We start from the raw sequence: 23,787 nt of genomic DNA, 5'->3' as shown, positions 1-23,787 counted from the left end.
TGGGGTGTCCTGGAGAGAGGGAGCCCTTGGAGAAGTGGTGAGGTGAGGAGGGCGGGCCCCTGCCCGGGAAGGGCAGAGAGGTCTGGGGACTCCTCCAGGGCAGCAGGGTCACTACCACTCCATGAGAGCCTTCTGGAGCCACATGGCTGGGTGGCCAGGAGAGGCAGCTCTGGCCCCAGAGCCCCAGTTCCAGCAAAGACTCCATATCCCAGGAAAGCCAGGAAGCAGGGCCTGCCTGGCTTGGAGGACAGGTGCCAGGCAGGATTTCCCTCATAAGCCTCAGGGACTCTGATACAACCTTGGAAGGACAACAGCCTTCAAAACAGACTGAGATGAAAAGGAATGAAGGACTGACGTATGCTATAACACAGATGCCCCTCAAAAATGTGCTAAGTGAAAGGAGCCAGGCACGAAAGGCCACATAATGTAGGATTCCAGTGATATAAAATATCCAGAATAGGCAAATTCATAGAGACAGAAAGCAGATTAGTGGTTGACAGGGGCTGGAGGAGAGGGAGATGAGGAGTGACTGCTTGATGGGTACCAGGTTTCTTTTTAGGGTGGTGAAAATGTTCTGGAATTAGATAGTGATGATGGTTGCACTATGTTGTGAATACATTATGAATGTACTAAAAGACACTGAATTGTAGACTTTAGAATGGTTAAAATGGTGAATTTTATGTTATGTGAATTTTATCTCAATTTTAAAAATGAGCTGGAATTTGCTACCACATTAGTGGATGGTAACCTGAAGTTACAATTAAGTTGATTTAAAGGAAAAGGAAAAAATTTTCCCCCAACCTCTGAGTCTGTGGGCAGGACTCATTCCTATTATCTAACCCTAAGAAAAGGAGCCTGTATCCTGAGACACAGGAGGACCCAGGTTTACCTGGGATGGAGCTCTAGAGACAGGAACACGGAGTGTGTTAGAAGGTGGTAAAAACACTGCCCAGGGGAACAAGACTGGGTCCTGATGACCTCGGAGCTCAGCCCACTCCTGGGCTGACCAGCTCCAGACTTCTTTTATTGGACTTTCTAGTTTAAGCCTTTGTTCTTGGGGTCCTCTCTTACAGTCTGCCGAATCGAATCCAAACGAATGCAGCATCCTAGAGGATGTGTGATCTGAAGCATTAGCAGACGTTACGTGGGCAAACTGGTGTGTGAGGGGGCTACAGGTTGGGATGAGAAGGACCAAGAGGAAACGTATTCCAGGCAGAGGGGAGAGAATGTTCCCTGGCCTGGAGGAAAGACAGAACACAGTTGGGTGTGTCTGGGGCCAGCAGAGAAGGGGTAGAAGGAGATGAAGCCTGAACTAGGAGCAGGGCTAAGACATGAGGGACCTTTGTAGCCTTGTAAGAAGTTGGACCAAGCCCACAGGTGGAGGGGGCCCTGAAGGACTGGTGAGGTTCACATTTTAGGAAGATGCCTCTGGTGCTGAAACAGGAGGAAGCAAGAGTCGAGGGAGACCGTAAGGAGACTGAGGCTGCGGTCAGACAAGAGATGAAATGGACTTGCACTCGGCGAGTGGCTGTGACAAGGGAGCCTCTGAAAGGGAGAATTCACAGGACTCGGTACCTGATTGGATCTGGTGGTGGGGGAGAGAGCAGGAAGGTTGGGGATGAGGAATCATAGGCTGAGAGAGGAAGCAGACGTGGGATTGGGACTGGAGAAGGAAATGCAGGCCTGGGCGTGGAGCCTGAGGTGGCCCGGGGTCAGCCACGGAAAGAGTGCCCGACCATCGAGGGAGCCCTGGCCTGGGAGTCAGAAAACCAGCCAACCGTGCGCTTGTGTGGTGCCGCCTTCAGCAATGCCCTTGACCTCTCTAATTCCAGCCCTCATCCTAAACTGGGGGTGCTGTCAGTTCATGTGTGTAAAACCCTCTGGCACTTACTAGATGCTCCATCAATGTTAACTGAATCTGAAATGTTGCTCCTTGCGTCCCATCGTCACTTTGCTCTCTCATGCCCGCCGATTCTGTCGTTTCTTTCATCGGCCAAGAGTAGGCGCCGAAGACACTGCCCTCACCCCTCTGCTCTGGCTCCAGGGTAGCCCGGAGGAAAGCCCCTCATCTTCCTTGAGCCGCGTGAATTTGATTCCCGTTTTAACAGAGGACAAGCAGGAGGCTGGCAGGTGGACCTGGATTGGAAGCCAGGGCTCCCGGCTCCAGGATCCGCGCTCCCGGCTCCGCAGCATCTGGACTCCTGCCGAGGGGGCGGGAGGCCGGGGGGCGGGGCTGTGGGTCCCCGCGCGCCCGGAGCCTCCTCCCTCCCTGCCCCCGCCCCGCCGCACCTCCCCGCGCTCCTCCTCCCGCGCCCCGGCTCTGCGCGGAGGCTGCGGCTCGGCGGGGCAGGCGCGGCGCGCGGGGACCCAGGCGGTGGCGGCCGCCGGGCGCAGCGGGTCCGGCGCGGGGAGCCGGGCTCAGCCTCGGCCTGCGCCAGCCCCGACCCTCGCCACCCGAGGCCGGCCTGGGGGGCCCGCAGGGCGCGCGGAGCGCCGAGTGCGCGTCGGGCCGGGCCCCGCACCTCGGCACAGGAGCGCGGTCGCGGCGCGGCGGAGCGCCAGGCATGGAGCCGGCCCGGGAGCCCCCCGCGCGGGCCCGGCCGCCGCCGCCCCCCGCCGTCCGTCCCGCGGCCGCCCCCGCCGCGCCCAGGCTGCGCTCGCCCGCCGAAGCGGAGGGCCGCGGTCCCGAGGGGCTGCTGCGGCGATCGGGGTCGGGCTACGAGGGCAGCACCAGCTGGAAAGCGGCCTTAGAGGGTAAGCGCCTAGCGGCCCTCCATCCCCCGGCCCCGGGACCCGGGAGGCGGGACAGAGTCACCTTGGCCGGTCTCCCGGTGGGGAGAGCGGGGAGCGCGACTCCGGAAGCCGGAGGATTGCCAGGGCATCAGATGCCACATTGTGGGGCGGTGGGGAACAGGTAACTGGGGACCACCTATAGCACAGCCTTGACCCTGTGTCTGCAGCTAACTCCCTCTTTGACCTTGGGAGCAGGTTTCACTCTCTGAGCCTGTTTCCTTATGAGTGAAGGGGGACAGTTACCGTCCGGCACTCACCCGATCGGCATATTGAGAGAGTGGCTTGACTCTCTAGCAGTGAAAGTACTTTGGGCAAAGTGACAAAAGCTGTGGACCCCGACACAGTGCTAATGCCCCGTGAGAAGGGGGTTGGGGGATGGGGCGCTGGTGGTGCCGGGAGGGAGAATCGGCCAGAGGGCCTTCCTTGCAAGTCGGGGGTCCCACCTACCTCTTGCAGTCAGAGGGGCTCACGGCCTGACCCCTGACTGGCCAAGGGGGCGGTCAACAAAGTGGAAGACAGATTTCAATCAAGTTCATGAGTTCTTTCAGTCAACTTGTGTGGCCACTTGTGTGGTGTGGGAGGTGCTGGAGCTGGCCAGAGGGCTGGTTCTCCGGACGTTTCTCAGTATTCTGGACACCTGGAGTCCAAAGGCCGAGGACCTGCCTCGACGGCATCAACTAGGGAAGCCCAGGACCTGGATCACCCAACCATTAGGGAAGGAGTGTCAGAAAAGGAGGGCTTCCTGGAGTAGGTGACCTCTTAGGAGGTGTGGAAAGAGAAAGATGGGTGCACCAGGCTCGAGGAGTGACATGTTCAGGGATCAAGTGGCGAGAACTCGCCTGTCCCTTGTGGGGAACTGACCTCCAGAATACCAGGATCGGGGTGGGGCGCGGTGAGAAGAGAGGAGTCTGGAGGGCCCAGACCGTGAATGGCCAGCCAGGCCTTGCCAAAGTGTTTGGACTTTGTCTGAAGCGGCTGTTGAGAGATTTGAAGCATAGAATGAGACAGTGGGTGGCCCCTGGAAAAGTGGTGGTGGCCCAGAGGGGTCAGACCAAGGCCAGGTCAGTGAGGAAGGCGGGGCCGTGGTCAGGGGAGGGACATAACCAGCGCCAGCCAGGGCAGGTGCCTGGCCAAGGAGGGAGACGTGGGGACAGTTCTGTCGGCATTTGACCCAAAGGCTGGTAGGCCAGGGGACACGGATGGCCTGAGGAGGGGCTGTGCAGACTCTGAGGGGAAAGCTGGACACCTGGATGGTGATTTGGGACAAAGGAGGCAAAGATGTTGGAACTCAGTGTAGGAGAGCCATTGCAGAGGACCTTCGGGCTGAGGAGAGCTGAGCTGAATAAAGGTAGACAAACCCTCTCTTTGTCATGCATCTTCGGGCTCACTGTTAGATTTGCCTGTGACCCCCTGCTTCCCTCCTGCCCAAGTTATTTCTTGAAGTTGCTCACTCCTCTTGCCTGTATTTCTCCACTCGTTCATTCATAAGCATTTCTCCGGGAGCCACCCTAACCTCATTCCAACCCCCAGTGCTTAGGGGCCACTTCAGGGGTGGTGCGGCCTCTTTCAGTGCCCCCGGCTGGCTGGCTCCCATCCTACCCCCCTCCTGACCTTGGCCCCTTCTGCTTCCTACTTCCAACCACGGCTAGGCCGACCACCTGCAAGTTAGGCTGAAAAAGAAGCCGCACACCTGGCAGGAAATGGCCCAGGGGGTCTCTCAGGACACTGGCTCTTCCAGGCCCTGTGGAGTCTAGCCCACTGTGTGCTCAGTGCCCACCTGTGGCCCAGCCTCGTCTCGCCTGTCTGGGCATGGCTCCCAGCCTGGCCTGGCTCTGTGTCTCGTGGCACCTCTGGCCCCTGCCCTCGTTCCCACGGTCCACCAGGAGCAGCCCCACCCTGGTGCCTGTGGACCTTGGAGGCTCAGCATCTGGAGCCTGTGGGCCTTTTCCCACAGGAGTTTTAGGCTGTGGAGTCTGTGTCCCTGCCAGGGGCCTCCCCTCCACTGGTCCCCTGAGCATCTCCTGGGTGTTCCCTGGGCTCCGCGTCTCCTGCGGGGAGAGGGGAGCTCTCGGACCACGACGGTGCTCTCCAAGGTCCTGCCGTGTGCTGATTCCCCCCCACATTCACTCACTCTTCCTCACCTCCCACAAACACTCCTGGAGGCCCCACTGTTCCAGCGCAGCTCTAGGCACTGGGAACATCCCTGCCCTTGCAGAAATCACAGGACAGGGGCTGAGGCAGCCTGGTGCAGTGCAAAGAGCACGGATTCTGGAGCTGGGTAAGCCTGAGCCAGATCCTTCCACTGCCAGCGGGCTGGCAGGTTTTCAAACTTGTCTGAGCCTCAGTTTCTTCATCTGCTAAGCAAGATGAGGATGTCTGCCTCTCTGGACTACACGGACCAAGGTGCTGGGGTGTAGGCTGTGTGCAGGTGATCCCTTTCCCCAGTCCCTAGAGCCCGGCGTCCCTGATGAGGGAACCCAGGGAAAGTGTGTGACCAACTGCTCAGCTGAAATCCTTTGACTGCTCGTCTGCCTACTTTGAGTCCACTCCCCACCCCAAACTGAAGTCCTCATAATGGGCCCAGTCTGCAGACCCTGAGAAACACCCGTGATGGGATGAGGGGTCTGCCAGGCCTGGGGGCCAAGGGGTTTTGCAGCCCTTGCTTAGCCAAGCATCTGTCTTGAGACTTCTTGATTTGACCAAGCTGAACCCTTAGGGGGCCTGTGCTCCTTTATTACCACGTACCGAATATTTATCAAGCACCTACAAAGTGCCAGTCCCGTGCTGGGGCTTTCTCAATAGCTGTCTTGTTTAACCCTCACATCTGCCCTTGCAGGGGCTTGGTGGGTGTTGTACCTATTTTATATATGAGGAAACTGAGACTCGGAGAGGCTAAGTATCTTGCCCAACAATGCACGTTGCTCTCTCACACGTGAAATCCCATCGGGTTTGCCACGAGGCCCTCTGATGTGAAAACTCTCACTCTGTCCTGAGCTGACCAACATGCGGCTTGGTGAGGCTAATTGGAGAGAATCAAATTGTGCTTCTGACGCATGTAGCTCTCGTCCCTGCGCTCCTCAGACAACCCTGCCACCTCCAGCAGATGCTTTTTCCTCTTCACAGGTTAAGTGACGTGGAAAACATCTTAAATCTGAAGCTGGGATTAGAGCCCAGGTCTTTAAGACTTTCCTTCGATGAACAGTTAGCTTTATAAATAGGAAGCCAAACAGAAATTCTCCTGATTGAGTCCTCTCCCTGTGGATATTAACCTTTCCTTCCATCCTCAGCCTTGGGGGACAGGCTGGAAAAGTGATCCAGAGCTCCCGCCTGGGTTCTGGAAAGACTGGAGGTGACTGGAGATGGGAATGTTTCTGGCATTGGGTTAGGGAGGGTGAGGAAAAGCAGCCTAGGGGTACAGGAGTGGGGACAGAGTGATTCTGCAAATCTCAGGCTATAGATTTTCCAGTGCTCACCAATTCTGAATTTTTAATGTTGAAAGTTTCTTGATAAGACATAAACCCACAACTTCCTGCTCAAAACCACACACATGCATTTAGCAAAGCCTCTTAAAAATTTAAAAATTACCAAACTCTACATTTGATAGTTTGTGACAGTCAAGAGTATGCTTTCCAGGCTGTGGCCCTGGCAACTTAGAGATGTCAGCTATGATTCTCTTTTGCGCTGTGGATATGCGGGTGTTGGGAGATTTGTCTGGGCTTGGGAGCCAGGTTTTTCTCAGTTGTTCCTTCTAACATTAGGCTAAGTCATATACATTTATAACATAAATAAACTGCACCCTCAAACTCCATCTAATAGGGCCATTGCATAGAAGGAAGGATTGCTGAGTTAGACATTTGTTATGGCTTGAATTGTTTCCCCCCCAAAGAGATATGTTGAAGTCCTAACTCCCCAGTACCGCAGAATCTGCCCTTATTTGGAAATACGGTCATTGCAGTTGTAATTAGTTCAGATGGGGGCATACTGGAGCAGGGTGGGCTCCTAACCCAATATGACTGGTGTCCTTATAAGAGGTGGTCACGTGAAGACAAAGAGACACACAGGGAGAAGGATGTGACGATGAAGGCAGAGGCTGCAGTGATGCAGCTGCAACCAGCCAAGGAGCATAAACGAGGACAAAGCAAGGAAGGACTTCCCTACAGGTCTCAGAGGGAGCACGGCCCTGCTGACAACTTGATTGTGGACTTCTAGCCTCCAGAACTGTGAGACAACACATTTCTGGTGTTCTAAGCCACCTGCTTTGTGGTGCTTTGTTACGTCAACCCAGGAAACGAATGCAACATTGTTTTGGCTTGTGCAGCCCCACAGCTGTCCTCGAGAGTGAACAAGGAGTCAGACTCTGTAGCACACCCTCTCTCTGTCCACAGTGCCGCATCCAGAGCAGTTATCCCCATGCAAGGATGAAGAGAGTCCTCAGTTCTGGTGATGCTGGAGACACAGGCACAGACTCTCCTTTCCCTGAGAGCAGGTGTATATCCGCATGGCCAAGGGCACTGTCATTCAGGGCAGCTAGATTCCCTTTGTGTTTTTTAGTATCAGTGGGTGCTCCGTAACATGCAAGGCAATGACCGAGCCCTGTTATAGGGAACCCAAACATGAGTAAAGCACAGCCCTTACCCTAAAGGAGCCCATGGGCCGATAATCATCATGATGGTAATTGCTAACACTGAAGGAGAGCTTACCATGCCAGGCATTGCTCTAAGCCCTATATGTTGAATTCTCAGAAAATTCTAAGAGGGAGACACTATCATGACTTCATTTGAAAGACGAGGAAAATGAAATAAAATAGAAGCTAAGTAGCTTTGCCACTAAAAAGTGGCAGAGCTGGGATCTGAACCCACGTGAAGTGGCTTACGATGCTAGGCTCTCATTGTGGTGCCAGGGTTATAGAAGAGGATCTAGAGGCATTTAAAGAAGGGAAAGGAGGGACTTCCCTAGTGGTCCAGTGGTTAAGACTCTGCACTCCCAATGCAGGGGGCCTGGGTTCGATCCCTGGTTGGGGAACTAAGATCCCACATACCGCAACTAAGCCCGCGTGAGCTGCAACAAAGACCCAGTGCAGCCAAAATAAATAAATAAATAAAAAATAAAAAAAAATAAAGAAGGGAAAGGCAGGATTCATACACAGCTCAAGGGGATTAGTCTTACAACAAGCTGCCCCTGAGGACAGCAGAGCAGATACAGAAGGAGCCCAGCCCTTGAGGGCAGGCGTGAGCCTCTGTTCTTACCATGCCGGAAGCCACCCACCTCTGGACTCCTGGTCACTTGCCAGTATAGACCGTGCTCATAGGAAGGACTCCCGGATGTTTGTTGGACTTGCAAGTAAATATGGCAGACTGAATATATGCGTTTATTTTCTTTCCCTTCCAAAGCTCATTAATACAACAGTAAAGGGATTTTTAAAAGGTCACAAGGATAACAAGAACAGGAGACAAAACAATAGCAACGAGGGGCTTCCCTGGTGGCGCAGTGGTTAAGAATCCGCCTGCCAATGCAGGGGACACAGGTTCGAGCCCTGGTCTGGGAAGATCCCACATGCCGCGGAGCAACTAAGCCTGTGCGCCACAACTACTGAGCCTGTGCTCTAGAGCCCGCGTGCCACAACTGCTGAAGCCCACGTGCCTAGAGCCCGTGCTCCGCAACAAGAGAAGCCACCGCAATGAGAAGCCTGTGCACCGTAACGTAGAGTAGCCCCCGCTCGCTGCAACTAGAGAAAGCCCGCGCGCAGCAACGAAGACCCAACGCAGCCAAAAATAAATAAATAAATTAATTAATTAAACAAACAAACACATAGGGATCAATGATGGTGTAACTGACACTGAATCCACTGGCCTGTGAAAGTTCAGGAAGCAGAGGAGCAACCTGTGTCACAAACAGGAACCCCACAGCGCACAGACCGGGGCACCAGTCAGCACGGCCGTGAGTGAAGAGGGAGCTGAAATCAGGAGGGCTGGGTGAACACTTGTTAGGAAGACTTCAGATCCCCAAGTCCTCTCCGCACTCTGTGAGCCCATCCCCAGCCCTCTTCCTTGGGGAGAGAGGGCCTCCGGACACCAACACATTTGAGAGCAAGCAGTTAAGGCGACATTTATGTATTGAGGGCTCAGGATGGCCTCCTAGCCTCTTTTCCCAGCCAAGCCTACACCCTCCAGCAGGCAAAACAGAAGAGCAGTCTCCAGGGACACTATTTCCCAAGAGGAAAAACCCAAGGAGGTCAACAAACAGACAGCCTTGAGGACCAGCCCGTCACTCTGCCACGACCCTCACAGTTAATAAGCCCCTCTTCCTGTCTCAGAGGTGCCAGTGAAGTCTTATTCCTCCTGCCTTAATCATGAACAAATAACCAAGGATCTCCAGACATCTGAGGAAAGTCTCTGACATGGAAGCTAGAGATCAAAACAAATGAACAGGAAAAAAAAGCAGTTTGGAGAAAACAGAGATTATACAGATGAAACTTTCTGCCCACCTCTCCCCCACCCCCTCCGGAGCCCCCCTCCTCCCCCCCAAAAAAAACCTAAAAAACTATCAGTAATATCCTCAGAGAGATAAGAGAAAATTTTGCATCATTAAAATAAGAACAGGACGCTTTAAGAGGGAGTATTCAGGGAACAGCAGCAACAAACCCAAAAAAACCTTAGCAGTTAAAAATAATTGTAGAAATAAAAGATTCAGTAGCGAGTGGGAAGATAAAGTTGAAAAAAATCTTCAGGAAATAGCAAAGGCAAAGAGACAGTGGATATGAGAGCTTCCTCCCTCCTCTCTGGTGGCTCTTCCTTTTCTAATAAGGGCACTAATCCCATCCTGGGGGCCCTCACCAAGAATGGAATCTGCTGGTACCTTGATCTTGGACTTCCTTGCCTCCAGAATTGTGAGAGAGAAGTGTCTGTTGTTTCAGCACCCAGTCTATGGTTTTTGTTAGAGCAGCCTGTGCAGACTAAGTCAAAGGTGAAGTAGAATTCCTGATTTTGCCTCATCAGCTTAAAGGAGTTTTGAAGTGGAAATAATGATGAGCACACAGAAGTGTAAGCAAAGGAAAATGATTAATTACAGGGAAACAAGAAGTTGTGTAGAAATAAAGATCATAATACACTGCATAGCTTTCCTGGGAGTAGCATTTACATTGCCATACGAAAAGAACACCTAATTATCAGTCTAACCCAAACTATGATGTTGAGAGAGCAGGTAGTGTGTGAGTGGTCAGGGTGGGGATAGTAATGCAGAGAATTAAATCTTCCTCATTATTGTGGGAAGTCAATAAGTAGTGTCTTAAATAGAGAAGTCAAAAAGTATTGACATACGCAAAGCTTTTAGAGATTTGGAGGTAAATACCAAAAGAATTAGCTAAAAGGGTTGGAAATAGTTGCCTCTGTGGAAGAGGCAATGTTCTGTTTGGTTGTTAGTTTGTTTAGTGAAGCCTGGTAGAATTTCTTGACTTCAGATCTGTTGCTTTTCAAATCCTTGATAAAGGACCAGGTTTCTTTTACCAATTTGTTGTGAAGTACAATACAGACAAATTACTAGAAACAGTATCAGGCACTTGGACGTCACAGCAATGCTGAACTGCTGTAAAAGTTTCTAGATACTTCCTCTCAATTTTGGTATTTAGCTCGTCATGGGTGAGTAATGGTGGACAGCCCAGCACTAGGCTGTGGAGACACTTCTTTCATCTATGCACATATATAACTTTTAAAAGGTTTTAAAAATGGTTAAAAATAAAAAGGGAGTACTCACCTACTAGGATGGCTATAACAAACAAAAATGGAAACTAACAAGTGTTGGTGAAGAGATGGAGAAATTAGAACACTTGTGCGTTGGCATTGCTGGTAGGATGCAAAATGGTGCAGCAGCAGTGGAAAACAGTTTGGTGGTTCCTCAAAAAGTTAAATGTAGAATTACAATATGATCCAGCAATTCCACTCCTAGGTATATACCCAAAAGAATTGAAAACAGGGACTCAAACAGATATTTGCCAATGTTCATAGCAGCATTATTCATAATAACCAAAAGATGGAAACAGCCCAAGTGTCCGTCAATGGATGGATGGATGGATAAACAAAATGTATATAATTATACAATGGAATATTATTCAGCCATAAAAAAGGAATGAAATTCTGATATGTGCTACAACATGGATGAACCTTGAAAACATTATGTTAAGTGAAAGAAGTCAGACCCAAAAGGACAGATATTGCATGATTCCACCTACATGAGGTTCCTAGAATAGGTGAATTTATAGAGACAGAGAGTAGATTAGAGGTTATCAGGGGCTGGAGGGAGGTGGGAATGAGGCGTTAATGCTTAATTGGTACAGAGTTTCTGTTTGGGGTCATGAAAACATTTTGCAAATAGTGGAATTTTGCAAATTCACAGTGCACAACACTGTGAATATAATTAATGCCACAAATTGCACACTTAAAAATGGTTAAGATGGCAACTTTTATGTTATGTATATTTTATCACAAAAAAACTTTCAAAGATCCTGTGCCTGAAGTCTAAAAGGGTTCTTTCATTAAACATCAAATTAAAATTTTAGGTGAGAACAATAAATATAAATTTAAAAGGGAGAAGCCAGAGGATCAGGAAAGCTTTCGTGGAGAGAATGGAGGGTGTGGGGCAGGATTTCAAGAGACTGCAGTGGAGGAGGAGAAATTTGGGAGCAAAGACCCAGCTGAAGGGCTGTGAGGACGGACTGGGGTATTTCAAGGAGTCCGTCTGGCTGAAACCAGGGATGAGGTAGAGAAGCAGCAGGAGATGAAAGATTGGAAAGCGTCGACAGCCACAGAAGGAGTTCAAGTGCGTAGCCCCGGAGGCAGGGTTTTTAAGCAGGGGGATCGCAGAATCAGACAGACCCGTGCTTTCGAATGGCACCTCAGACTTCAGCATCAGAATCTCCTGGAGGGCTTGTTCAAACACAGCCCCAGAGTTTCTCACTATCAGGACTTGGGGCTGGAGGTGGGGGTGGGTGGTGGGGACGTGCCAGGTAATCAACCCCTTTCTCTCTCCTCAGACACCACCACGCGTCTCCTGCTGGGGGCCATCGCAGTGCTTCTGTTCGCCATCCTGGTGGTGATGAGCATATTGGGTGAGCATGGATGTCAGAGCATTTATGCGGTTCAGTTCCTACACACCTTGTCAAAAGCATGTCTGATTAGGTAAAGAAAGGTTCCAGACATACCGCCAATTCTGTGGGGTCAAAGTAAATAGGAAATAGAGTGTTGGTTCTAGATGAGATTTTAGCCTAAAATAGTACATTCACACATCGACTATACCCGTCCTCTTTGCTAAGCCATGCAGCGGAAGTGGAGATGTTAACTTAGGTACGATCACAAAAATGCTTCGGGAACGCGGAACAAACTTGGTGTGTGGTAGTCAACGTAATGCTTCTTGAAGGAGATGGTTTGGGGTTAAGGGCCTTAAAGATCTCATTCACTCACTCAACAAACATTTATTGAGCCCGGCTGTGTGTTAGGCCCTGGGCTAAGTGCTGGAGATCTTTTTAAATGTATGACATCAACTTCCCTGTCCAGTGATAGAGGTGTTACTGCCTGGGGGCTTCCCGGAGGTGGGGGACACGTGTGCTAATCCCTGAAGAATGAACAGTTTCCTAGAGAGCAGGAGGTAGAGGGACCAGAGCATTCCAAGGCGGAGAGGCCTGAAAAACACAGAGTGGCAGGTAGGACTGAAAGGGTTGAAGGAGGAATGCAAAAGAGGAAACTGCTATTAAGTAAGGGAGGCGAGGCTATATGACCTGGGGATTTGCTGCTTTTAATGGATTCAAGTCAAAGTACGTCATGGCTTCTGAAGGGTTTGCAAAGCGACTTCAGGACCTCTGTCTTTAATCTTTGAGAAGCGCCCTGAGACCTCAAAATGGGAGGAAAATCCACTGATAACATCAATTCCTACCAAACCCTCACTTGTAGGGCATGCAGGCTAAGCAGGGAGTTGTGAGTGCTTAGCAAAGAATGTGGTGACCACTGGGGTCAGCTTGGATTCACCTAGACTAATTGTTACAAATTAAATTGTTCTATTGCTAGGCTGGGAGGACAGGGCAATGTGTAAACATAGCATATTGAGATTGCAGTAAAACACAACAGAGTCCCTGGAGATCCTCGTGGGAAAGCATGGCCAGTAAGTCTAAGTGGGCCTGTAGCTCATTGAGCAGGAATGCCAGGGTGCCCATTAATTAATTGGTGTTGGTGTGGTGGTAGCTCCCTTGGGGGCTTGAGTACCATGGACTTGTTCTTGGCTCTGTCCTGGTCTACATTTTAGTCAGTCTCTTGTATGAGAACAAACAAAAAAATATGCTTATGGAATTTGCAGGTGAAACAATTCAAAGAGGGATGCTCAATATGACAGATGAAAAAGAAACCAGGATTAAAATTTATCTTCAGAAACTCAAATGAGCCAATGTGAACGAGATGACTGTGGAAGAAATAAACACAAGATCCTGCATTTGGATTTAAATGTGATTTACACATGTTCTGGACAGGGGAGACCTGGCTTAGAAAGAGATCATAGGGAAATAGTTGAACAGTATGGCTGAATTCCTTTTGGCAAGGGGTCTTAGAGAATCTCATGGAAGTTCTGGGCCTCCTGCCCAGAAAAGTGCACATAGGCACATACCCACAGATTCTTCTCATTGGAGCATCTGAAGACTGGAAAGCCCACAGCAGCTGGAAGGGTTACGGTGATCGCTGCTGGGTGGTGGACCACAGCTGACGTGTCCCAGCCTGTTCTGGTGGCAGCATTTTACTGGTGATGGGGGCACACCGTACTGAGCCAGGCAGGATGGAGAAGGGTCTGGAGGGCACCCCCTGCAAGGGATTGTGGAAGGGACAGTGTCTGTTCAATCCTGGAAGAGGGGAGGCAGGGGTCCTTCTTCAAGTAGGAGGTGGAAGACAGACCAGGTCTGTCCGGGTCACTCCAGAGGCAGATCCTGGACCCACAGGTTCCAGGTCATGGGAAGGCAGGTTGGGACTCAGAATTGCAAAGGATCTTTCCAGCAGTTCAGCAGTGTTCGCTGATGAGGGTGTGGCCAATGAGAGCAGGCCCATCGAGCCCGCCGATGGTTCCCACCCAGGCTGGAGAGAGAGGATGCGTGGTCCCCAGGTCCTTTCCAAGTCCGAGTTTCTCGGTTTCCACGCCTCGGGGAGTTCGGGGAGACAGAGGAGAGCTTAACCCAGGGGCCTAACCTGCTGTCACTTCCCCTCGGGGCGGTGTCCCTGCCAGTCTCCCAAATTCCTTACTCATTTAGTCACCAGCCTTTTACCTGCCAGGCCCTGTGACAGGCGCTCCCCCGAGGCATGTGGCTGATGGGCACCAAAGTGGAGGCAGGTGGAGGGAGTGGCAGGGAGCGGAGTGGGATCCTTGGGGGGCCGGACAGAGGCCCGCTGTGCTGGTGGATACCGAGCCGCTCCTCTTCCCTGCAGCTTCCAAGGGCTGCATCAAGTGCGAGGCGCCCTGCCCGGAGGACTGGCTGCTCTACGGAAGGAAATGCTACTTCTTTTCTGAGGAACCGAGAGACTGGAACACGGGCAGGCAGTACTGTCACGGCCACGAGGCCGCGCTGGCTGTGATCCAGAGCCAGAAGGAGCTGGTGCGTGCCGGTGGGGCGGGGACCTTCGGGGAGAGCCATGCCCCAAGGACCTGGTGTCCCCCGTGACCTGTTTCCAGAGCACAGCCTGGGGTGGGGGGTGCAGGTGGGCTCCATGGGGTCTGAGCAGGTCCACGAGGGGCTCTTGTTTCCACTGCTATTGTCAAGGCCAACTATGTCCACCCAAGGCTGGTTTGCTGAGCTCGACTCAGTATTGAAGCGTGAGGATTACAAATTATACCCGCACTTGTGAAATGAAAAATTGCGTTGGCTTCTTCTACTAGTCCAAATCAGGGCCTGATCTCTCATTTAAACAGTTGTATCACTAGAAATGTGAAAGAAACACAATTAGTGGGTCTCTTGGCCATTTTGGGTTTTGAGGGCAACAGTTCACGCAATCCAAAATAGCAGAAAATCTAAAAGTCACTTCTGTTTGTCTCTGATACACAGTCTGATAGCTCCTTTCGGCAGAGAAAGGCCCAGGAATATGCGGGTAGAAGGACATCCAGCCTGAGCTTTGAGATGTGTCCCAGATAATCCATCAAGTAGGCAGTTCCAGGCTTCCTGAAAATGAGGAACGCAGGCATGCTGGCCCACTGAGCTAGGAGACAAACCCTGTTCCAGGCTTCCTGGCCCAGTGGTGCACTCCCAGAGCCCGGGTCCCTTGGAAGCCATTGCAGGCAGCTCCACGTGAGTGCAGGGTGTCTGTAACCCCAGCTCCTCACTCTCGGGATGCAGTGAGGTGTCACCCTCTCCGTGTCTACACGTCTTGGGAGCCAGTCTTCCAAGCTGAGGTTAGTCTGGGGATGTGTGAGCAGTCAGGAGACCGCACCTGACTCTGAGGTTTCCCTCTTTCCTTGGTGCAGGAATTCATGTTCAAGTTCACAAGGAGGGAGCCCTGGATTGGTCTGCGCAGAGTGGGGGACGAATTCCACTGGGTCAACGGGGACCCGTTTGACCCGGACACGTGAGCTGAGGCTTCATCTTCTGGCCAAGGAGCTTAGACCGGGGAAGCCATAGCCTCCCAGCCGCACCTCCTGAAGAACCTGGTTTTGTGCTAGCTGCAGCCACTCACCTCTAGGGTCAGGGGTGTGGGACAGAGACCCAGTCATGATAATGGCTTTACTACTCTCTGCCTGGTAAAGTCCAGCCTGGTTTGGTGGCCCTGCTCCACGTAGGCAACAGATCTTCCTGCTGCTGGAAAGGGCCCGGGCTCTTTCCATCTTGTGGCTCCCCAGTCCATCTGCACGGCTCAGTGTGGCTCAGGGGAAGGGAGGACGTGCCCTGGACATCCCTGTGCGTTGGCCAGAACTTAGCTTCATGGCCACACCTGACTGCAAGGGAGGGTGGGAGGTGGGGCCTCTGTTCTGGGCAGCCACGTGCCACCTAAACATTGTCACTGTGGGAGAAAGGGGATCTGAACCCTGGGCACCAGGAGGGTTCCCTTAGAGAAAACACCTCTTGAGGGTGTCGGTGGTGTGTACAGTGGTGGTATTATTTGTGTGGCCCAAGTGGTGTGGTGGGCAGTGTGTGATGGGTTGGTGGGTGTGCAAAGCCAGGGACTGTTTGTGGGGCGACGGTGGCAGCAGTCATGGGTGTAGGGGCAGTTTAGGCTTAGGGAGATGCAGAGCAGCACACACAGGGGAGTAAGAGCCTCAGCTTCTGATGTAGACTCTAAGGCTGGAGGACTAGGCCCGAGGAGCCGGGCGGGGGCACAGCTGCTGACCTGACATGAACTGCGGCCCGTGACAACTCCTTCCCTGTGCCGGCTTCTCCCCGTCTCCTGCACCTGTCTTTGTCCTCACTGCCTCTTCTTTTTTTTTTTTTTTCCTTCTCTTTCCTTGTCCTGCCCTCATCCCAGACCTGTTCTTAGAGCTGCTGAGAAAGTCTTGCCCTTGCTGCTCCCACCTCTCCCCTTCTGGAAGCTTCCTGCTCCCGGAACCCAGGGAGCCCTGGAGGCTGGGGTCCCCAGAGCGCTGACTACCTGGCAACCAGCGGGCCTTGGGGCCACGCTTCTCTGACATCGAGGTGGTCCTGGCCCCCCTACTCCCTCTTGGGGTCCTTCTGATGCCCTCTGAGACCCCAGCTCCAGCCTTGGCAGGGGGCTCAGGTCAGGGTGACCAAATGAGGTGAAGAAGAAGTGCTGAGATTCAAAAGGGATGATTTTAGGCAGGGAGAACCCGCCCTGTGCTAGATACAGGAGGTGCAGGCAGGGCACTGTGGGGAAGGTGGGTGGGTGGAGGGTGGTCCTAGACAGGGCCCCAGGTTCCTGGGATGAGTGAGCTGAGCCCGACGGGATGGCGAAGCCGGATGGAGGAGTGCAGGGTGCGTCCCGGAAACATCCGTGGGCATCACCGGGGGCTGGAGCCGTGAGGCACTCTCTGGAGGCGACGTGAGGCACTCTCTGGAGGTGACGGGAGCCACGCAAGCGGGGTCTGTGGGGGCCAACTGTCCCGGAAGGCCGCTCCTGAGGGAAGGACGAGTCACAGGGCCTCCGGGGCTGCCCAGTGACGGGCCGCGTCTGCCAGGTCATGAGTGCCCGGTCTCTTCTCTCCCCGCCACAGATTCCCCATCTCGGGCCCAGGGGAGTGCGTCTTCGTGGAGCCCACCAGGCTGGTGTCGACGGAGTGTTTGATGACCCGGCCCTGGGTGTGCAGCAAGATGGCCTACACATGAGGTGGGTGAGGCCAGAGGCGGCCCGGCAGCCAGCCTCCGAGACCTGCCAGCCCCGGGCTCGTCTCCAAGCGAAGCGGTGAGGAGGGTGCCTTCCGCCCCTGGGCGCTCCCCCAGGCCCCGGAGTCTCGGTCCCTGGTCTCCTTGGCCCCAGGCAGGTCCTGTGGCTCAGCAATCAAATCCCATGAGTCAGCAGTACGGCAGGCACCTGTCCCCAGCCACACATGCACACTGACAAGCTCACGCATGCCCACGAGGGCACACGGCTCACACTTAAATTCAGGTCCACCCTTAGTCACCCATCAAGTCCCTCCCTGGCCCTACCCTGGAACATTCCCTCCTCCGGAGGCTGACGGGCTGCGGCACTGTCCACACAGACGGGCCCCCTCCCCACGCATCTCTCTCCTGGCTGCTGGGGAGGCCGGAAGGGAAGCCCCCCTCACCTGGGCCCAGCATCCACCGTCTTTGCCTCGCCCGGGGTCTCAGGCAGGCCCCTGCTGTGTCCGTGGTGCTGCCGTGTTGGTCACTGATGGACTAAAGAGATGACTGGCGTCCAGAGAAGTCGGCTGCCACTTGTTCCAGGATCATGGCTTGGGGGAGGGGCATGTCTCCGGGTGCCCATCCTTGGAGGGACACCACCAAGAGGCACCGGCGTGGCAGGCGGCATGTGTAGGAACCAAGGCCCAAAACACACTGTGTGGCCTCAGGGCACCGTTTAATGTTGCCAGGCCACTGAGTTATTCTTAGATGTCCGAGGGGTGCGCTCCATCTGGTTCCTCCATTACCATTCAACTCAGAGTGACAAACATTGATTCACGCCTACCTCGTGCCAGACACCACACTAGGCATGGGGAGTGACAGCTTTATCCCCCAAGGAGCACACAGGGAGCAGAGGAAACAGCTTGGAAAGCACCAGAACATTCTGGAACACAGTTGAGGGATGGCTTACTCTGCCTTAGGGGAAGATGGGGTGAAGAAGGCAGGAGAATGAGCCACGGAGAAGAGATGATATTCATGTTGGGCCGGTTAAGAGTCTGTGCAGGTGCCGGGGCCCCTTCCTGTTCCCCCCTGGTCTGCCTGGAGAGGAGGCGGGGATGGGGCGGGGGTGGGGGGAGGCTGGCGGTTCCCCTGGGCCTATGGGGGCTGCCAGTGCCACCCTCTCCAACGCACACACGTGGAGCCCAGAGCAAGCCGTGGCCGGGTGACATACAGCCAGCCTGCCTGGGAGCCGCGTGTGTGACTCCGGGTCCCGGCCCATCTTCAGAAAGTGGCTCACAGGGAAACAGGTCCTGCTCTGCTCCGCTCAGTCCTTTTACTGTCAGTTTTCAGACAAAACTGTCAGCTTGGTTTCGTTGACCTTCTTGAAAGCTTTCCAGGTACTTAGTAAAATATGGGTATTTTGTGGTTTCCTATTTTATCTTCATGGGGAAGCCAGCGTGGAGCCTGAGCGTGCAGTAAAGAAGCTAAGGGAATTCGGTGTGGCCTGTGGAGGGAGGGCAGGAACCCACCGCCTTCCCGGCCCCTGTGGGGAAGTGTGTTGAGGGGCTGGGGACTGAGAAAGCGGTCAGCTGCCGCTACTGCTGCTTGGGTTGGTCAGGGCTCGGGGTGGTAAGTGGGAGGGCGTCTCTCCCTCACACCAGTTCTCACCAGTATCTTCCCCTCAAAGATGGTCTCGTTGCTTTCCACGTGGCACCTCATTTAATTCTCTCAGAAAGACCCTGAGGCAGGTAATGCTGCCACGGGTGACAAAACTGGTCCTGGACGCGGAGAAGTAGGGCTGTGCTCTCATCCTGTCCTGCCACGAGGTGGGTGGGGAGGAAGCAGTGTGGGAGGGCAGGGACCGAGGAACCCGGGCCACTGGGATCTTAGTTCTCATTCAATAGCCACAGCCTGCTGCCTCAAGGTACACTGGCAGATGAGCTCTCTAGCCTTGGGCTTGCCCTGGGACCGCACAACAATTCTACCTCCGGTAAAGCTAAGAGGAACTCTGACCCAAGGTCATGGGTGTTTTAAGAGCTCTCTTATCTGCTCCTACGAGGACGGAAACAGAAGACCAAAACAAAACACTGGCACGCCAAACTTCAGAAATGTTGAGAATTCTTCCAAAGGTTATAAACCAACGAGGCAGGCGCACCTCCCACGTGGGCGGAGCCAGGCTGGGTGGGCGGGGCCGCGGAGTCGGGTGCAGTTGGGGCCGGCGGCCACAGGTGGCAGCACGGAGGCCGGACGCTCTGCTGGTTTCGGAGCTCGGAGCTCGGAGCTTGGAGCTCGAGCTGGCTCCCCCACGGTGGGGGGGTGGGAGGAGGTGTTGGGGGCAGGCAAAAGGGACCACCCTTCCTCCAGCCCCACTCCTCAGCCGCTTTGGAAGATTTTCGCTTCTGAGGCCACTCCCCTGGAGTTGAGAAGATGCTTGGCTGGGAGCCTGGGCGGCTGTGCCCTGGGTGAATTTGAACCCGCACGGCAGCCCTGTCCTTGGCGTAACCCCTGGAGCCGGCAGGATGTGGGTAGGAGGCTGGAGCACGCACAGCAGGTCACCCTCAGACGGCCTTTGTGAAGATGGAGGGACGGGGGTTTTTACAGGAGGACTCACTGGGAGGTAGCGTTTGTTGCCGTGCTGGTGGGTTTCACTAGTGTTTGCTTAGTAAATCCTCCTACAACCTTACAGATGAGGAAGCAGGCTCAGGGCAGTTAAGGGACTTGCTCTACTGCTGTACATCACAGGCCTAGGAGGTGGCGGAAGGGGAGGAGGGGTGGAAGGGGCCACCTTGGGAGAGGACGTGGGGCGCCCACAGGCGAGTTTCTTCCTGTGCACTTTTATCGTCGTCGTATGGTTTTCAGGTGAATTTCCCATAGGGAGGGGGTAATGCAAATACTGACTTCGTCCTTCTCTCCCTTCAAGGCCCAGCTCGAGCTCCCTGGGACTCCTTCTAGGACAGCAGCAGCCCTCAGTGACCACTCCCTCACCCCAACACCTCCAGCACTTAAGACTGAGCCTTTCACACCACCGGAGTCTGTCGGAAGTTTTCGTCTGTGACTCATCTCTAAAGTCATCTGACCGCTCTTGGCATCTGATTATAAGCCCCTGGATAGCAGGGATTATGTGTCACTGGCCTCTTTGTAGCACACATAGCATGTGCTCAAAAAAAACTGTTGTATATGACAATAAGATTGCCCCCAAATGTCATCTCTGAAACTCTTTGCCATGGTGGGAGACAGCAGTGGCCGGCCATCATAAGAGGCTCGTCTTTTTGGCTTTGGTGGGCGTGGCATGATTTTAGAGGCCCGGCAAGATGCACTCTTTAGTTTGTTTTGCTTCAGCTAAGTTAGCTCGCTCACATTCCCTAAGCGTGTAGATACTGGGTGGCCTGAGTGGAGGTGACAGGGAGCACCCGGGCCGTGAGGGAGAGCTGCCTTCACCTCCAGAACATATTCTGCACATACACAGAGCCCAGCTGGTGAGGGTGAGGGGCTGGCTGTGAGTGGAAACCAGGCCCGGGGAGGGTGTCCCTCAGTGACTGGGGCTGGCGGCTGAAGATTCCTGTGGTCACCAGGATAATTATGCTAATATCACTGTGCTGTCTGTGAAAGACGACCTGGTTTTCAGAAATGCCCACTGTCTGCTGTGTACTTAACACCAGGAGGGGGTGGAGGTAGAGGAGGGAACTGCTCTTTCCTTAGTCTGTAAAGAACTCCAAACCGGGAGCAAGTATGAGATTCAAACAGGGGTCATCCAGAAAACCTCCTGCCGTGCCCATCAGAGATCCCACGTCTCAGCCTGGAGTGGGTACACACTTGGCCTGACTCAGAAGACCTGCCCGAGTCTAGTCTGGGGCCAGCTCTCCCGACAAGCAGATGTGTAGCTCAGGCTGCTGTGCTCAACCTCCCCGACCCCAGGCTTCACCTCTAACATAAAGTAGAAATCGTGCCTGCCCTGCCTACCTCACAGGGTTTTGAGAACTGTAGATGTTAGAATTTCAGGGATTAGAAATTATCGACCCCATTCTCATTATCCATGAGACCCCGAGAGGTTAAATAACACGTCCAAGGTCACGCATCTAGTGGCAGAGCTAGACCTCAGGTCTTGTGGCTCCTCTATTCGTTGTTGATACTATTATTGCACGTATCATGCTTTATTTGTTTACCTGTCCACCATCCACGCAGAAGTGTAAGCCCCTAGAGGGCAGGGATCCACTCTCACGCTCCTTTTTAATCTAGCGCCTGGTACATACTAAAGGTGCTCAATAAACATGTGTTGACCTAAACTGATCTTGACTCCTAGTTCAAGTGCTCCTTCTACACCATGCTGTCTCTGATCTCAGAAATCTGTACTGCCAGCCCAGCTGCCCACAAAAAGTATGAAAACTTGCAGGTGTTTTAGAGAAAAAGACAAGATGCTCAACTGCTTTGCAATGTGCTTTAGGGTCCTGTAGTCTAGAGCACAGAATCCATTTGAATAAAGACATACACATCTAAGACAAAATTGTAATAACAATGAACACTAGTTAAGAGCCTATTAGGGCCAGCCATTCACACAAAGGGCCTGGCCCATAGTAAGTGCTTAAAAATTATCATCTTGGGCTTCCCTGGTGGCTCAGTGGTTAAGAATCCGCCTGCCAATGCAGGGGACACGCGTTCAAGCCCTGGTCCGGGAAGATCCCACATGCCGCGGAGCAGCTAAGCCTGTTCGCCACAACTACTGAGCCTGTGCTCTAGGGCCCATGAGCCACAACTACTGAGCCCACGTGCCACAACTACTGAAGCCCTTGCGCCTAGAGCCCGTGCTCCACAACAAGAGAAGCCACTGCAATGAGAAGCCTGCGCACCGCAACAAAGAGTAGCCCCCGCTCGCCGCAACTAGAAAAAAGCTCGCATACAGCAACGAAGACCCAAAACAGCCAAAAACAAAATAAATAAATTTATTATAAAAAAAATTATCATCTGTTTCACTATGTTGTAAATTGAGTAGGGTCTTAGAGCATGCTAGCTTTTGTAATACCCGCATTTCAGAGGCCTACCCAAGAAAAGATCCCTTTCTGGCTTGCACCGCAGACTAATGCAGGTCAGTGACAGGAAAAAGCATTGCTCCATCCAGGGTCTTTGAACATAGAGGCTCACACAGGATGTGTTTTAGGCAATGTGGTAGATGTGGCTGCCATGCACCGAGAATTTTTCCTTTCCTCTCATTCTAGGTACATGGAAGGACTGTATTTCCTGGTCTGTTTGAAGGTAGGTGTCAGGTGACATCAGAGCTTTAACCATGGAAAAGTGACAGATGTCATTTCCAGGTGGAAACATTTAAGAACCAGTGCATACTCCTCCATATTCTCCCTCTCCCCAGTCGTGATTTTTTGATTTGGAGGCTCCATGAGACTGAAGCATCCTGGGATGCTAAGTCAGTGTGTGGGGGAGAAGTTTCCTGGAAAGCCTCTGAGGTTTTGGGTTTGTTGTGATCATAGCATATCTTACCCTAGACTAGACAGGGGCCAGGCCTGGAGGTGGCACACATTCCATCCAGTCCATTGGCCAGGACAGTCATGGAAGGCTGAGAAATAACTTCCAGCTGTATGCTTGGATACATGAGATTCTTGATTCTTAAAGTTGAGGGTTTCCATCAATTTTGGAAGATTCATCACCTTTGTCTCTAAATATTTCACCTGCCCAACTCTTTCCTCTCCTTCCAGGACTCCAATTAAGGCTGTTTGAGATCGTCACACAGGTCTAATGTTCAAGTTTTTTGTCTTTTGATCAATTTTACAAATCAATTTGATGAACTATGACTTTCTAGCAATTTGACTCTTCCAATCAATGACTGAAGTAGCTCTCTCCATTTAAGTTTTTAAAAATTTCAGCAACATTTTACAAGTTTTAAGGGTAGAGTTTTTGGGTATATTTTGTTAAATTATTTAAATATTTTTATTTTTTATGCTACTGTAGATTAATTTTTTAAAAAATTTTATAGTTTGTTTGTTGCTAGTATAAAGAATGAATATTGTTAAAATGACCACATTACCCAAGGCAATCTACAGATTTGATGCAGTCGCTATCAAAATACCAATGGTATTTTTCACAGAACTAGAACAAATAACTTCAAAATTTATATGGAAACACAAAAGACCCCAATTAGCCAAAACAACTTTGAGAAGGAAGAACAGAGCTAGAGGGATCATGCTCCCCGACTTCAGACTATACTACAAAGCTACAGTAATCAAAACAGTATGGTACTGGCACAAAAACAGACACATAGATCAATGGAACAGGATAGAGAGCCCAGAAATAAACCTATGCACTTATGGTCATAAGGTCAATTAATCTACGAAAAAAGAGGCAAGAATATACAATGGAGAAAAGATAGTCTCTTCAATAAGTGGTGCTGGGAAAACCGGACAGCTGCATGTAAAAGTATGAAATTAGAACATTCTCTAACACCATGTACAAAAACAAACTCCAAATGGATTAAAGACCTAAATGTAAGATGGGATACTATAAAACTCCTAGAGGAAAAACATAGGCAGAACACTCTTTGACATAAATAGCAGCAATATTTTTTTGGATCCGTCTCCTAAAGTAAAGGAAATAAAAAATAAGCAAGTGAGGTCTAATTAAACTTAAAAGCTTTTGCACAGCAAAGGAAACTGTCAACCAAACAAAAAGATGAGCCACCGAATGGGAGAAAATATGAAAATGATATGACCAATAAGAAATTAATATCC

The 23,787-nt window shown here is 52.2% G+C and overlaps 1 protein-coding gene across 2 annotated transcripts; it reads left to right on the top strand.

Annotated features, from left to right (window-relative positions):
* Positions 1–2,342: 2,342 nt before the first annotated feature.
* Positions 2,343–21,540, top strand: CLEC2L (C-type lectin domain family 2 member L). Of its 2 annotated transcripts, XM_036862772.1 has the most exons (6): positions 2,343–2,754; positions 11,819–11,893; positions 14,241–14,407; positions 15,271–15,371; positions 16,969–17,081; positions 19,977–20,102. In XM_036862772.1, the coding sequence occupies exons 1-5, from the start codon at positions 2,565–2,567 to the stop codon at positions 17,078–17,080; spliced, it is 645 nt and encodes a 214-aa protein (XP_036718667.1). In that variant the 5' UTR covers positions 2,343–2,564; the 3' UTR covers position 17,081; positions 19,977–20,102. The 2 variants fall into 2 exon arrangements, with proteins under 2 accessions (XP_036718667.1, XP_036718666.1); XM_036862771.1 differs by lacking the exon at positions 15,271–15,371 and having other exon boundaries at positions 19,977–21,540.
* Positions 21,541–23,787: the final 2,247 nt, after the last annotated feature.

The sequence above is a fragment of the Balaenoptera musculus genome, chromosome 9 (genome assembly GCF_009873245.2).
Source record: "Balaenoptera musculus isolate JJ_BM4_2016_0621 chromosome 9, mBalMus1.pri.v3, whole genome shotgun sequence".
NCBI lineage: Eukaryota > Metazoa > Chordata > Mammalia > Artiodactyla > Balaenopteridae > Balaenoptera > Balaenoptera musculus.
This window is presented reverse-complemented; position numbering and strand designations above follow the sequence as displayed.

Bases quoted from the DNA above. Each gene is read 5' to 3' on its own strand.
- CLEC2L (XM_036862771.1), top strand. From the start codon at position 2,565: ATGGAGCCGGCCCGGGAGCCCCCCGCGCGGGCCCGGCCGCCGCCGCCC. The intron at 2,755-11,818 runs GTAAGCGCCTAG...CTCTCTCCTCAG, and splicing joins CTGGAAAGCGGCCTTAGAGG to ACACCACCACGCGTCTCCTG. The intron at 17,082-19,976 runs GTGGGTGAGGCC...TCTCCCTTCAAG, and splicing joins CAAGATGGCCTACACATGAG to GCCCAGCTCGAGCTCCCTGG.